General features: G+C 38.9%; 1 protein-coding gene across 2 annotated transcripts in view; it reads right to left on the bottom strand.

The window, feature by feature from the left end:
* The window catches only part of Dis3l2 (DIS3 like 3'-5' exoribonuclease 2), a 326,249-nt gene that overhangs the window by 268,027 nt on the left and 46,629 nt on the right, over positions 1–11,593 (bottom strand). For both annotated transcript variants that reach the window (XM_021198088.1, XM_021198087.1), the window contains exons 4-5: positions 8,466–8,519; positions 2,662–2,763 (exon numbers count right to left, since the gene is read on the bottom strand). In XM_021198088.1, coding sequence (XP_021053747.1) covers positions 2,662–2,763; positions 8,466–8,519 — 156 coding nt within the window. The remainder of the gene's footprint in view (positions 1–2,661; positions 2,764–8,465; positions 8,520–11,593) is intronic.

Here is an 11,593-nt window from a genome sequence, read left to right as displayed (position 1 = left end):
TCTAGCTGCATATGTAGCAGAAGATGGACTAGTCAGACACCATTGGGAAGAGAGACCCCTTGGTCTTGCAAACTTTATATGCCCCAGTACAGGGGAACACCAGGGCCAAGAATTGGGAGTGGGTAGGTAGGGGAACAGGGCAGGGGAGGTATAGGGGACTTTGGGGATAGCATTTGAAATGTAAATGAAGAAAATAGCTAACAAAAATTTGAAAAAAAAACTAAAAGAAAAAAATAGCAGCAAACCAGGAATAGTGATCATATCATGAACTGAGAACACAGAGAATGTGTAGAAGAAATTAGAGCAGTGTTGTTCTTAGTGGAGGAGGGATCTGCCTTCAAAAACTGAGAAGAAGCAGGAATGGCCTTGTCATCCTCCTCTTAGTGAGTAGGACAGTCTTACCGTGTAGCCCAAACTCAGGGTCATCCTGCTCTAGGCTACTCAGTACTAGAATTTTTATCAGGAACAGTTATGGAATTTTGTCAAATGCATTTTCTATGTATACTGACTGATATTTGGTTGAAGTAAGGTTTAAGACTTAGTTTGTTAAAGGGTGGGCTATAAAGAATGCTTTTCAACATTAAGCCAACTTTGCATTTCTAAGACAATCACCATGTATTCATGTTTTATTCTTAGTACATGTTCCTAGAGTCTCTTTGCTAATATCCTGTTGGATACTTGTTCACCTGTGCTTATGAGAGGTATTCATCTTTAGATCTTTTATGTTGTTTCTTACTCTAGTATTTTACAATGGTGGTCTTATAGAATGAAGGAAAAAGGGTAGCTCCTTGTGTAAGACAAGGACTATTTCTTCTTTAAATGTTTAGCAGGGTTTACCAGTAAGTGAGACAATTTAGGATGCTGAAGTTTTTTTCAATAATATATCCAAAAAGGAAAATATTAATAAGACCAGGAAAAGCTAGTGGGCATGAAAAACATGAGGACAGAATGTGACTGATGCTATCTGGTTTCCACTGTAATGAGAACTGAAGCTAGGGTTTGCACATGTCACACAGTACCACTGAGCTACATTCTCAGTCACTTTGTATTTGAAAACATCTTTAAGAAGACATGGTTTTCTGCAGTGACAGACACTTGGGTATCTGTGAGGTCCAGTGTGACAGCCACTAGTCATGTCTTTTGAACAAGTGTGAAATATCTGTATGTGTCTTTGCTCTCATAGATTTTTGGCAGATTTAGAGTTCTAGACTATCAACTAGATCCAGAGCCGAAGATATCATCCCCTTGGCTTCTCATCTCTGTGGCTATCAACAAGTCAGCTGTTACTGTCTTAATTTTTTAAAAGCACACTGTTCCTGTCCCTGGCACTTTGGAAATGTTTTCTCTTTGGTTTCTGCAGACTTACCACAATATTCAAAGGATGAGTTTCATTTCATCCTACTTGGAGGTCAATACAATTTCTTGATTCTGTTGCTTGATAATTTTCATCAGTTTGAGAGAGATTTCCATCATTCTTTTTTTGTTGTTTGTTTGTTTTTGTTTTTGTTTTTTTTCGAGACAGGGTTTCTCTGTATAGCCCTGGCTGTCCTGGAACTCACTTTGTAGACCAGGCTTGCCTCAAACTCAGAAATCCACCCAGGTGTTGGGATTAAAGGTGTGTGCCACCACCGCCCAGCTTCATCATTTTTAAAATATTACCTCTGCCCATTTCAGCTCTATTATAATCTTGATTTCCTCAATGTCTCCCTACCTCTCTCAAGCTCTTCAGAGTTCTCTACCCTCTTTTCTCTGACTTTTACCAGTTCAGTGATGTTTACAGTAATACATACTTTTCCTCACTGTCCTCCATTTCAGCTAAAGACATCACAGTCATTTTGCTTAAATACAAGGCGTAACAGATGTCTGCAGCCCCCCTGTCTGTTCTTACAGCTGCCTTCACTCCTGTCTCCTCTATCTTCACATGCTAACTTCTCTCCACCTCAACTCTCAAATCTCAGGCCAAATCTCAGCCTTCACACTGGCTCCCTGTAACATGCAACTTGCCCTACTGCAGTCAATGTCTAAACAACAGTCAGGATAGTTTCTGGTTTGATTTCTTCCATTTTTACATACTAACTGTAAAAGAAAAACATTAATTTTTCTCCTCAAAGCCTGGACTGTGCCAACCTGGGATGCTACCTGTTTTGCCAAACCCTTTGCTGCTTAGCTAGCTCTAGCAGCAAGGGCATTCACAAAATGAGACCTCTAAGTCCAGGCTCGGTGGCACATGCCCTACATGTCAGCACTAAATATATATTGCTGTGTGTCTCAGTACAGTAAGCAAAAATGGATGAAAAATACCACCATTTCTGTGGATTTGTTGTTCCAACTCTCACAGCATAGGGTATAGGAAATTATAAATTATTTCACACTTGACAAGACCGTATAAGCACTTTTCTTATCCAAAAGAGTATCAAAAATCAGTGCAAGGATCTGACAAGGTTGATTGACTGAAAGTGGGGGATTCAAATCCCCATTTAATAGCCTTATTCAAAGGCAAAACTTATTTTTACATTGGGTCCCAAGGGGCCCATAGCCCCAACACACACACACACACACACACACACACACACACACATACACACACACGATGCCTAAGTACATCATGGAATGTACAATACCCTATGAAGAAAATAATTAGAAAAGGAAATTTAAACTCACCTTCCACTGGTCCTCAGGAAGCAGTTTTACAACCACAAGGTCCCCATTTAAGGCTCTATTACGAGCAACAACTCCATCAATAAAAATGTCCCGATCACCATCCTAAATTGGAGGGAAAAATAAAGGAACAGTCAAGTTACCAAGGCCTGGAGCCAAAATTTATCTCCTTAAAAGTGTTTATACTCTAAATCTGTTAACTTAACAAGAATACTACTCCAGGAGCTGGCAAGACGGCTCAGTGTTTAAGAGCACTGACTGCTCTTCTGAAGGTCCTGAGTTCAAATCCCAGCAACCACATGGTGGCTCACAACCATCCATAATGAAATCTGATGCCCTCTTCTGGTGTGTCTAAAGACAGCTACAGAGTACTTACATATAATAATAAATAAATCTTTAAAAAAAATAGACCAATTCAAACCTAAGAACAGACTAGCTGAGGCTAAAATCACCAAATACTTAAAGGGATCTACTAAAGGCAGACAAAAACAAAGAAAAGCACATAAAGAAAAAAAAAAAACTAAGACTGTAGATTGATTACTAAAAAGAAAAAGACAATATTCTTATGTTATCCTTTTTAGCTTTAGAGTGGAAAAAGAAAAACTTCCAAATAAGGCAGAGAGAGATGAAAAGATCAAGAACTGAAATTAATTTAACAGATACATATATAAATATTTACACTTACATGTAATTTTAAGTAAACATAAAAAATATATGATTCCCTAAGGAATCACATTTAAAACCTCAGTGCCAGAAAACAGGAAACCTCCTTTCAAGTTGTTGGTCAAGAGAGTCCAAAAGACTCTCAAAATAACATATGCTATTGCTGTGGCCCTAAAATGCCTCCCAGAAATTGAAGGTCAGTCCCTATTCCTGAAAATATCACATACTTCAGATACAGGACAACTTAATGATTGGCAGAAGAGAGAGAATCAGACTTCCCCTCTGATGAACATCTTAATTGTTTCCCTAAAAATCTAAACACATATAGAATACCACATTGACTCAGCAGGTTATATTTATGTGTTTATATATATAAACATATGAGTATATACATGCACATATATACTTAGAAAAATATAAGGTTATGAGAAGTAGTGAGAAGACTCAGGAGGAATTGGAGGAATGACAGGGAAAGGAAATAATTTAAATATAGTACTCCTATGTGAAATTTTAAATGAAAATAGATTAAGATTCATAAAACATCTTTAAACCTCCTATCGCCTGATGTCAGAGCATGGTAAGCTCTAGCCATGAACATGAAGCACTGACACCTTACGCATGCTCAGTCTCACAACCAAAAAGGCCCCGTGGTAAATGGTGTGGTGCCCAGCAAACTCACCATGGCATCTACTTCAAAATCTAATAGGTGCCAGAGTTTTCCTGATAAAATCACTTAAATGCAAAAAATAGCTAAATAAAAACAAGTTTTGGGGGATCAGAGGCCAAGAGAAAAATGTCTCAACAAACATGTGCTCTTCTTTAGTCTTCCAAGTCATCGTGTTCCTTTCCAGAGAATAAGAGAAGTTAAATGTTGGCTTTCCTTACAGGAGCTGATAGCAAAAGTGTCTGGAAAGTCACTGATTTGTAATCAATGATTGTTTGTAATACAGACACTCTATGCTGTTAATATTTAACATTCAAATAACTTGAGTACTATAAAAATTCTAGTTAGTTAAAATGGGCATTCTAAATTCACCAGCTCCTCCCAGTTACAAACAAATTCAAGATATTTTAAAACAGATTTTCTATTCCATTTCCAGTCTAGTGATGACTGGCAGCTGTGGCCCACACTCTGCCAAATCTGACCCCACCCTCGTCCCTAAGGAACAGCTACCGTGTTAGCCACAAAGAAGTAAGGCAGTCTGACCCTGTGATGAGCTTCTCAGAGAAACAGAGATGATTGGTAAATAGAACGTGAACCACACGAGTGTGACACATCACCACCAACTGTTGCTTTCTGCAGTGTATTTAAAGCACCCTGATCTTATGAACTGCCCTCCAATGAAGAGAGCTGCTCAGAGGTCATCCTAACCCATTCTCATGTATCAAAACATCAGCAATGCAAAGGAGCCTCAACAAGCAGCTGGACTCCTCCTTTGGCGGCTCAGAAATAAAAAGATTAGATGACCAGACTTTAGCATTACTGTCGTAAAGAACCAAGAAGAAGCAATGAGTAGAATCTAAGACAACTCCTTGCTAATGTATCACTATGCAATTCTTCAATTCTATATCTACAGCCAAGTCTGTTCTTTTAATAAACTTAAGCCAGGTGATGGTGCAACCTTTAATACCTGTACTCTGGAGGCAAAGGCAAGCACTCCTCTTGAGTTCTGAGAGGCCAGACTGGTCTACAAAGCAAGTTCCAGGACAACCAGGGCTTTGCAGAGAAATCTTGTCTTAAAAAGCAAAACAAAAGATCTTAAACTTAGAAATGGTTCAATGTTATCCCTCTTAACTAGGTTTTAAGGCTACACAATTCAACTCTTCACTGGGATCCTGGAAGACTCACCTTATCCATTAAAGACTAGTGGAGCAGGGGATGAGGAAGGAGACAGGGAGTGAATGGTAAACATCCATAGAAAAATAAAAGGAGTGTGGACATATTTAACATTAAAACGAGACAATGAAGAAAGATAATATAAGAATGTCATAATGGTCAGAGTATCCTCTATTGGTGAGATAATAGATCCTTTTGGACCAGAAATAAATTCCACAGCTGGATAAAGCGTGCCTCCTACGACAAGACACAAATTACAGAGCTTCATAGACCAATATAATCCAAAACAGAAACAATAACAAACTGTCCATTCCTTTTCTTTAGCTCAACTAAAATAAGATAAAAAGATATTGTAATATCATTTATCTTACTTTACTTAAAAGTTATTTGTTTTAATTTTCACTTTGTATTTTATTTTTGCCAAGAATTCCAAGATACTAGCAGGTAGACATATGTAACACATCCCACACATTTAGAATCTGCCATAAGAAAAAAAATCTACTTACTACCAACAGAAATTATAATAATTCCAAATCAAGTTCCTTCAATAGAAAATATTCTTTCACACCTGATGATAAGGACTTAGCCCACTGGCCTAGGTGGATATTTTCACATGGCAAATAGCACCCAGTAAACACTTTTAGAGTAAGAATAAACCTAATCTAATCGAATTTCCTTTTTTTGTTGTTTTCTCTCCAAAAGCCTTAGAATTTTAAAGTTGTAACAGAGGGTATTTTATCAACTCTTCATATTAGACATGAGAAAATCTTTCTATCTCCTCTATTCAGACCATAGGCTCTTTTCATACGCATTCCTGTCTTACAGGTAAGCATTCCAGTCCCAACACTGCACTTCCTAGTCTACCTGTAGGCATTCTGCAATTCACAGAAGTCTGGTCTTGACGTGGACATGAACTATACTTAGCCAGAAATTCATGCTACTGAATTCTATCAATTCTTTTCTACAAATGCCTCTGAAAATTGAAACTGACCATTTGAGCCCCAAAAGAAGAATACAGTACCATTCTAACGTCCAAAATTAGAGTATATTCACCTACAATTGGGCTTTGATGAGCAGCCTTTATTCCCAGGGGTGAATTTAGTATTAGTAGTTTCTGGGAGAATGTGATTATTGCATTAGGTTCTAGATAAAATAACATACACATATAGTATAGAAAAACCATCCTAACACTACATCCATCTGAAACTTTCTAAATAGAATATGACAGGAAAAAAGTTTCAAATAGAAAAACAAATATAAACCTTGGAAACACAGGTATCTTTTGCTTTTTCCTTCCTAATGCTAACAAACCAGACTGAAGCATATAAACATAATATTTGTAAATGAAAGAATATGAATTTAACTTGCAGGATCCTAACTAGACTCTGTACACCTCCTCATCTGACAAGAAATTCTAAGAGGCAAAGGAATGTGTTCCCCTGAAATTGGCCTAAGCACCAAGGTGGCACTCTGTACTTCATGCAAGTTAAGGGATGGTATTGCTAAGAAACACGGATATAGAACTCAGACCTGTGGGGTAAGATAGCCATATATGCATATGCTCAAGCCCTGGTTAGATGTAAAGGAACCAAGAGAAGACAAGAACCAAGCTTAAGAAAGAAAGGTGGTAGAACACAGGTTAACAGTCAGCCCAAAGCTCCACAGAATATGAATTCTATATGTAAACAAACATGGGTACAAAGAGGTATATTTGTCATAAAATTTATTTTAATGCTATTTTTATTTCTGTGTATGCACATGCATGTAGGTATCCACCAAAGCAGAAGAGGGAATCCGATTCCTTGGAGCTAATGTTACAGTGCTGTGAGGCCCTGGTGTGGTGCTGTGATCCAAACTTTTACCCTCTGCAAGAGCAGCATGAGCTTGACCCCTGAGCCATCTCTCCAGCCCGATTCATAACCTCTTATATATTTGGAATTGTCCCTTAGTTCTAGGCTTCACATGTGGTAAGTGCTAACCTAACAGGGATTCAACTTCAAAGAACTCAAGACTCAACACATAGGAAAAATAAAAGCTATAGTAAAGTTTTCAAACTACTACAGGCCCCTGTATCCTTGCAGCCAGCGAGGCAAACACCACCATACAGAGTAGATGAAAGGTCTGAATTCCAGTCAGTTCATAGATACCTCACGGGCACCTTCTTGCATGTGATCTTCATAGTATGAGCAAACTCTAGAATCTAACACACATGTAAACAAACTCTACACACTCTACTGCTTAACAGAACTGTTCCCAAGGTAAAATACCACTTCAAAGTTGTTACTTTACAAGTCAGGATATAGATATGTTTTGTCTGAAGAAGAGACTATGATTTAGAGAAAACAGTGTGAAAACATCACAGATGCTTTTTCCATAGTGTAACAGCAAGCTTGAACTTGAAGTAAATATGAGCCCTTGACTTCTGATGGGAAAGAGAAAGAAAGAAACTGAGCAAAGCTTGAGAAAAGAGAATAAGGATACTGCAGTAGTAGCAGCAGTAGTAACAATAACAATAATAACAGAATCACCTATGAACAACATAGCAATGTTATTAAACTTGCCATGTAGCTAATGAAATATGTCATATTTCTCTAAGCAGAAGTTCACCCCTATGGTCTCTTCCACTGGTTTAAAAAAAAAAAAAAAAGTAGCTCTCCATGACAACATCCTGGAAAAGTTAGGCCGGGAACTCAAGACTATTGCTCTCCCAGCCTCAGGTACAACCTTCTGCACAGACCTGCTGCTAACTACTTATCAGTGCGGGACTACTTTAACCAGAGAGAAGCTCTTAAGACAAGTCATGAATACAAGAAACAGCCTAAAAACAAAAACTAAAGTGCCTTGACCAAAGGCCGATCACCTGCACGAAAGTGAAGTGAGAAACCGACAGAAAAGCATTACACATTATTTTTGGACAAATGTTCAGATTAGCTCATGCAGTAGAACGAAAGTAGATAGCATATTTGTTTAGGAAAGATTAACTTAAATCAGTGGAAAAACCTATAAATCCTTTTAAGCTATAAACCAAGAGCATCCAATTACATGGGCTGGCGGGTAGTCTGTGAATGTCCAGCTGCTTTCTGCAGCCTCAGAACAAATGTCATCCCTCTCATTTGGCATTCAATTTTAAGACTGGCAGAAGGGGTAGTGAACAAATTTTATTTATTTAAATTTGAAACAAATCTTTGCCTATTCTCAATTTTGTTTTACTATTCTGCTTTTTAGTCAAAGTATATGATTTCAAGTTCAGAGCACATCTAAAATATTCAATATGACATTAAGTTTATTATAAAGTTAATAAACTTACCGGAGAAGGAATGAAGGCTTCATGAAACTTCTTTGGATTGATTCTCAATACACCCTTTAAAACAAAACAAAATAAAAATCTATGAAAATTCTACTAGCTGGATATTTATTTTCCTATGAATGTTATTCTCTGATTAAAAAGTTCTTAAACAATTTGATTCAGAAAACAAGTTAAATGTATGAGAATTAATTAAGGCTGGTACAGGAAACATCAGATTCCAACACTGACAGCTGAGATTGCTGCTCTGCTCTGATGGGCACAGGCAGGAAATACCAGCCCTCGGCACAAAGCAGGACAAGACAACTACTCATCTTCACACTTAACCCTGGACTCTAGCAAGGCTGTCTGGAGAGCATCCCTCCTTCATATTAGCAGCCTATTTTGCTGTCTCTCAGTTCCATGACCTCTGCACAATGTCATGTTTCTGGGACCATTTTCAAGCTGGTTTCTAATTGGATACTTAGCCCCGAGGAATTGGATGTACATGTTCTACTCTGGCCCCTTTGCAGAACCGAATGAGTTAATAATTCAAAATGGTTCCTAGCAACTCTTAATGCAAATGTCAATGCTAGCTCCCACAGCTAGGCCACCCAGTCTGCCTTCAACTTCATATGACTCCAGCCAAGTCAGGATCCACTTCTACAGGGGTGCAGGTGGGGGCAGTCCTCAGTGGCCACTCAGTGCTGTGGGTCTTTTTCAGGCATCCATAACCTCCCCCAGAGTCCAGCTGCACTCACAGGCCACTGGAGCATGTGCAGGTAAGAAGCTGTTTTCCTACCAACACAACCTAAAGGATAACTTGAGAAAGTGTTTAAAGAACATTTCTCACTAAAAGGAATGGCTCAAAGGCACAGAATTCACAAGATAGGTGAAGGTATAAGATTAAATGGAAAATAATTTCTTTCTTTCACAGGTGTTTAAATTACAAATTTCCATGCCATGGTACACATCTTAACATACCAACTAGATTATCACAACTGATCACTCAGTCCTTAGCCATTTGTATTGATATTTGATACTGATTATGATCAAGCCCCAAACAGACCACATAGGGTACTGAATAATAGCTAAGCTTCGTCCTTGAGAAAGAAAACGTGTGGGATGCTGTGAGGTTACAGCTACAACACACTTTCAGCTAGCACAGTCCTAAGAAAAGAACAAAGATGAAGGAAGAGGGTGGGGCAGTAGAGGTGCAGCAGGAGCGGCATCCAGCACTTGCTTGACTCTATGCGGCCAGAGCTCTGCTGGTTACAGAAAGGGGTCAGGCGACAGAGCTGACAAAGCTGCCCAGGCTTTCTTGGCTAACAGTGCTTAAGCAAATTCACTTTCTAAAGCAACTGTTTTTTCCTGAAGGAAAGGGGAAACACTTATAATTTTTTTCTAAATACTCATTCATTCAACAAATATTTCCTGACCACTAGCTTGACAGGCACTATGTATGATGAGGAGGCTACAATAGGGAATAACAGACAGTCTTGAGGGGAAATGCTTCAATAAATTTAAACAGTATTTTTAAGCATTTCATTTTCTGATTCCAGACAGCCTTTTCTAAGTTTGGTTTTTTGTTTTTTTTTTTTTTTAATTACTATTCTTTTACCATCTCCCTTTTAGTTCAGCAAAGGGTTAGCCTCTTGTTTCAGTATGCCTTTAATTGCAGAATACTGGGAGAAGCCAAAGCTGGGTTCCCAGGAAAGACACACATTGTTCAGGTCTGCATCTAGGGGCAACTTAAAATATATGAAAAGGACCAGAAAGTTCTTGATTCACGATTCTCTCTCCCAAACCTCCCAATAGATAAAAGCACAGAGGAGGGTAGGGCAGAAGCCTGGCTTCAGATTAGCATATGGAAATTTGACTTAAGAACGGGATGTCAGGAACAGACTCCAGAGAGAACAGATAACATGTAGAACCAAGCAACTCCTCCTGAGTCCTCTAAGAGAAGAGATGTCCCTGCAGCCTGACAGAAGGCAACAGTACAGCCTGTCAACAAAGTCTGCCAGCTCAAAGACTCACACAGCAGAGGATCAGTCTTACCCAGAGGAGGCCAAGGCTGTGTTTCTCACCCAATCCCCTTTACTTCCTCGTTTTCAAACTTTTCCAGGCCTGGAGTTTAACCAATGAGGATCCTGTACTTCCTGTCCCATTCTGAATACTTCTGTGACTTCTTACCAGATCAGAACCTAGTCCTGCCCTAATGTCATTGCTTCCTTTGGGTGTTATCAAAGAGAACATCACTGTTTCCCAAAAATGGACTTAAAATTAGTTCATTCCTATATTCTCAAACACCCCTTTGAAGTTCATGTGCTAGTTCTTGCTGGACTTGATACAGGTGCCTTCTAACTTACTGATTATAGTATTAATTCACTAATGTTTTGGCTCAGCTGTCACTGCCTTCCCTTATCCCAATTCCTATACACATTTAGGGACTTTGAATCCACATCAATGACCAAATCACTCTAGTTACCTTTGTTTCCACTCGTCCCAGCTACGTTGCCCTCTGCCTATATCCTGCCACCATATCACTTCTGAACACAAAAAGTCCTGCATCACTCTTTCTAATTGGAGTTTGCTGTGCTTCCATCCCACATACCATGGGAATTCCAATAATACTTCAGTGTCACTAAGACCTCCATGTCACAGCCCAGAAGTTTACCAATCACTGTCCTTCAGCTATGGTTACTAACTTCCTTGGCCATCTAGTAGTTTTTGCCTGCCATTATCTCTTAGCTTCAGAAACTTTGAGCCCTACGTCCACAATTCCTCCTACACATAATCAATAAAGCCTACCTTTCAACTGACCCCAACTATCTGACTTCTCCTTGCCTATACTCAAAGACCAGAATGGCACTGCAGAGAATTAACTCACAAATGGTACAATTAGTCTAACTTGGCAATCACAAATATATTTTAGCTGGCTTACAATATGTTTGAAAAGACTTAAAACTAAGGAATTTCACACGTAAAAATGTTTCCAGATTTTTTTCTTTTTTCTTTTTGGTTTTTCGAGATAGGGTTTCTCTGTGTAGCCCTGGCATCCTGGAACTCACTCTGTAGACCAGGCTGGCCTCAAACTCATAAATCCACCTGCCTCTGCCTCTGCCTCCCAAGTACTGGGATTAAAGGTGTGC

The sequence above is a fragment of the Mus pahari genome, chromosome 5 (assembly GCF_900095145.1).
Source record: "Mus pahari chromosome 5, PAHARI_EIJ_v1.1, whole genome shotgun sequence".
In the NCBI taxonomy this organism is placed as follows: domain Eukaryota; kingdom Metazoa; phylum Chordata; class Mammalia; order Rodentia; family Muridae; genus Mus; species Mus pahari.
This window is presented reverse-complemented; position numbering and strand designations above follow the sequence as displayed.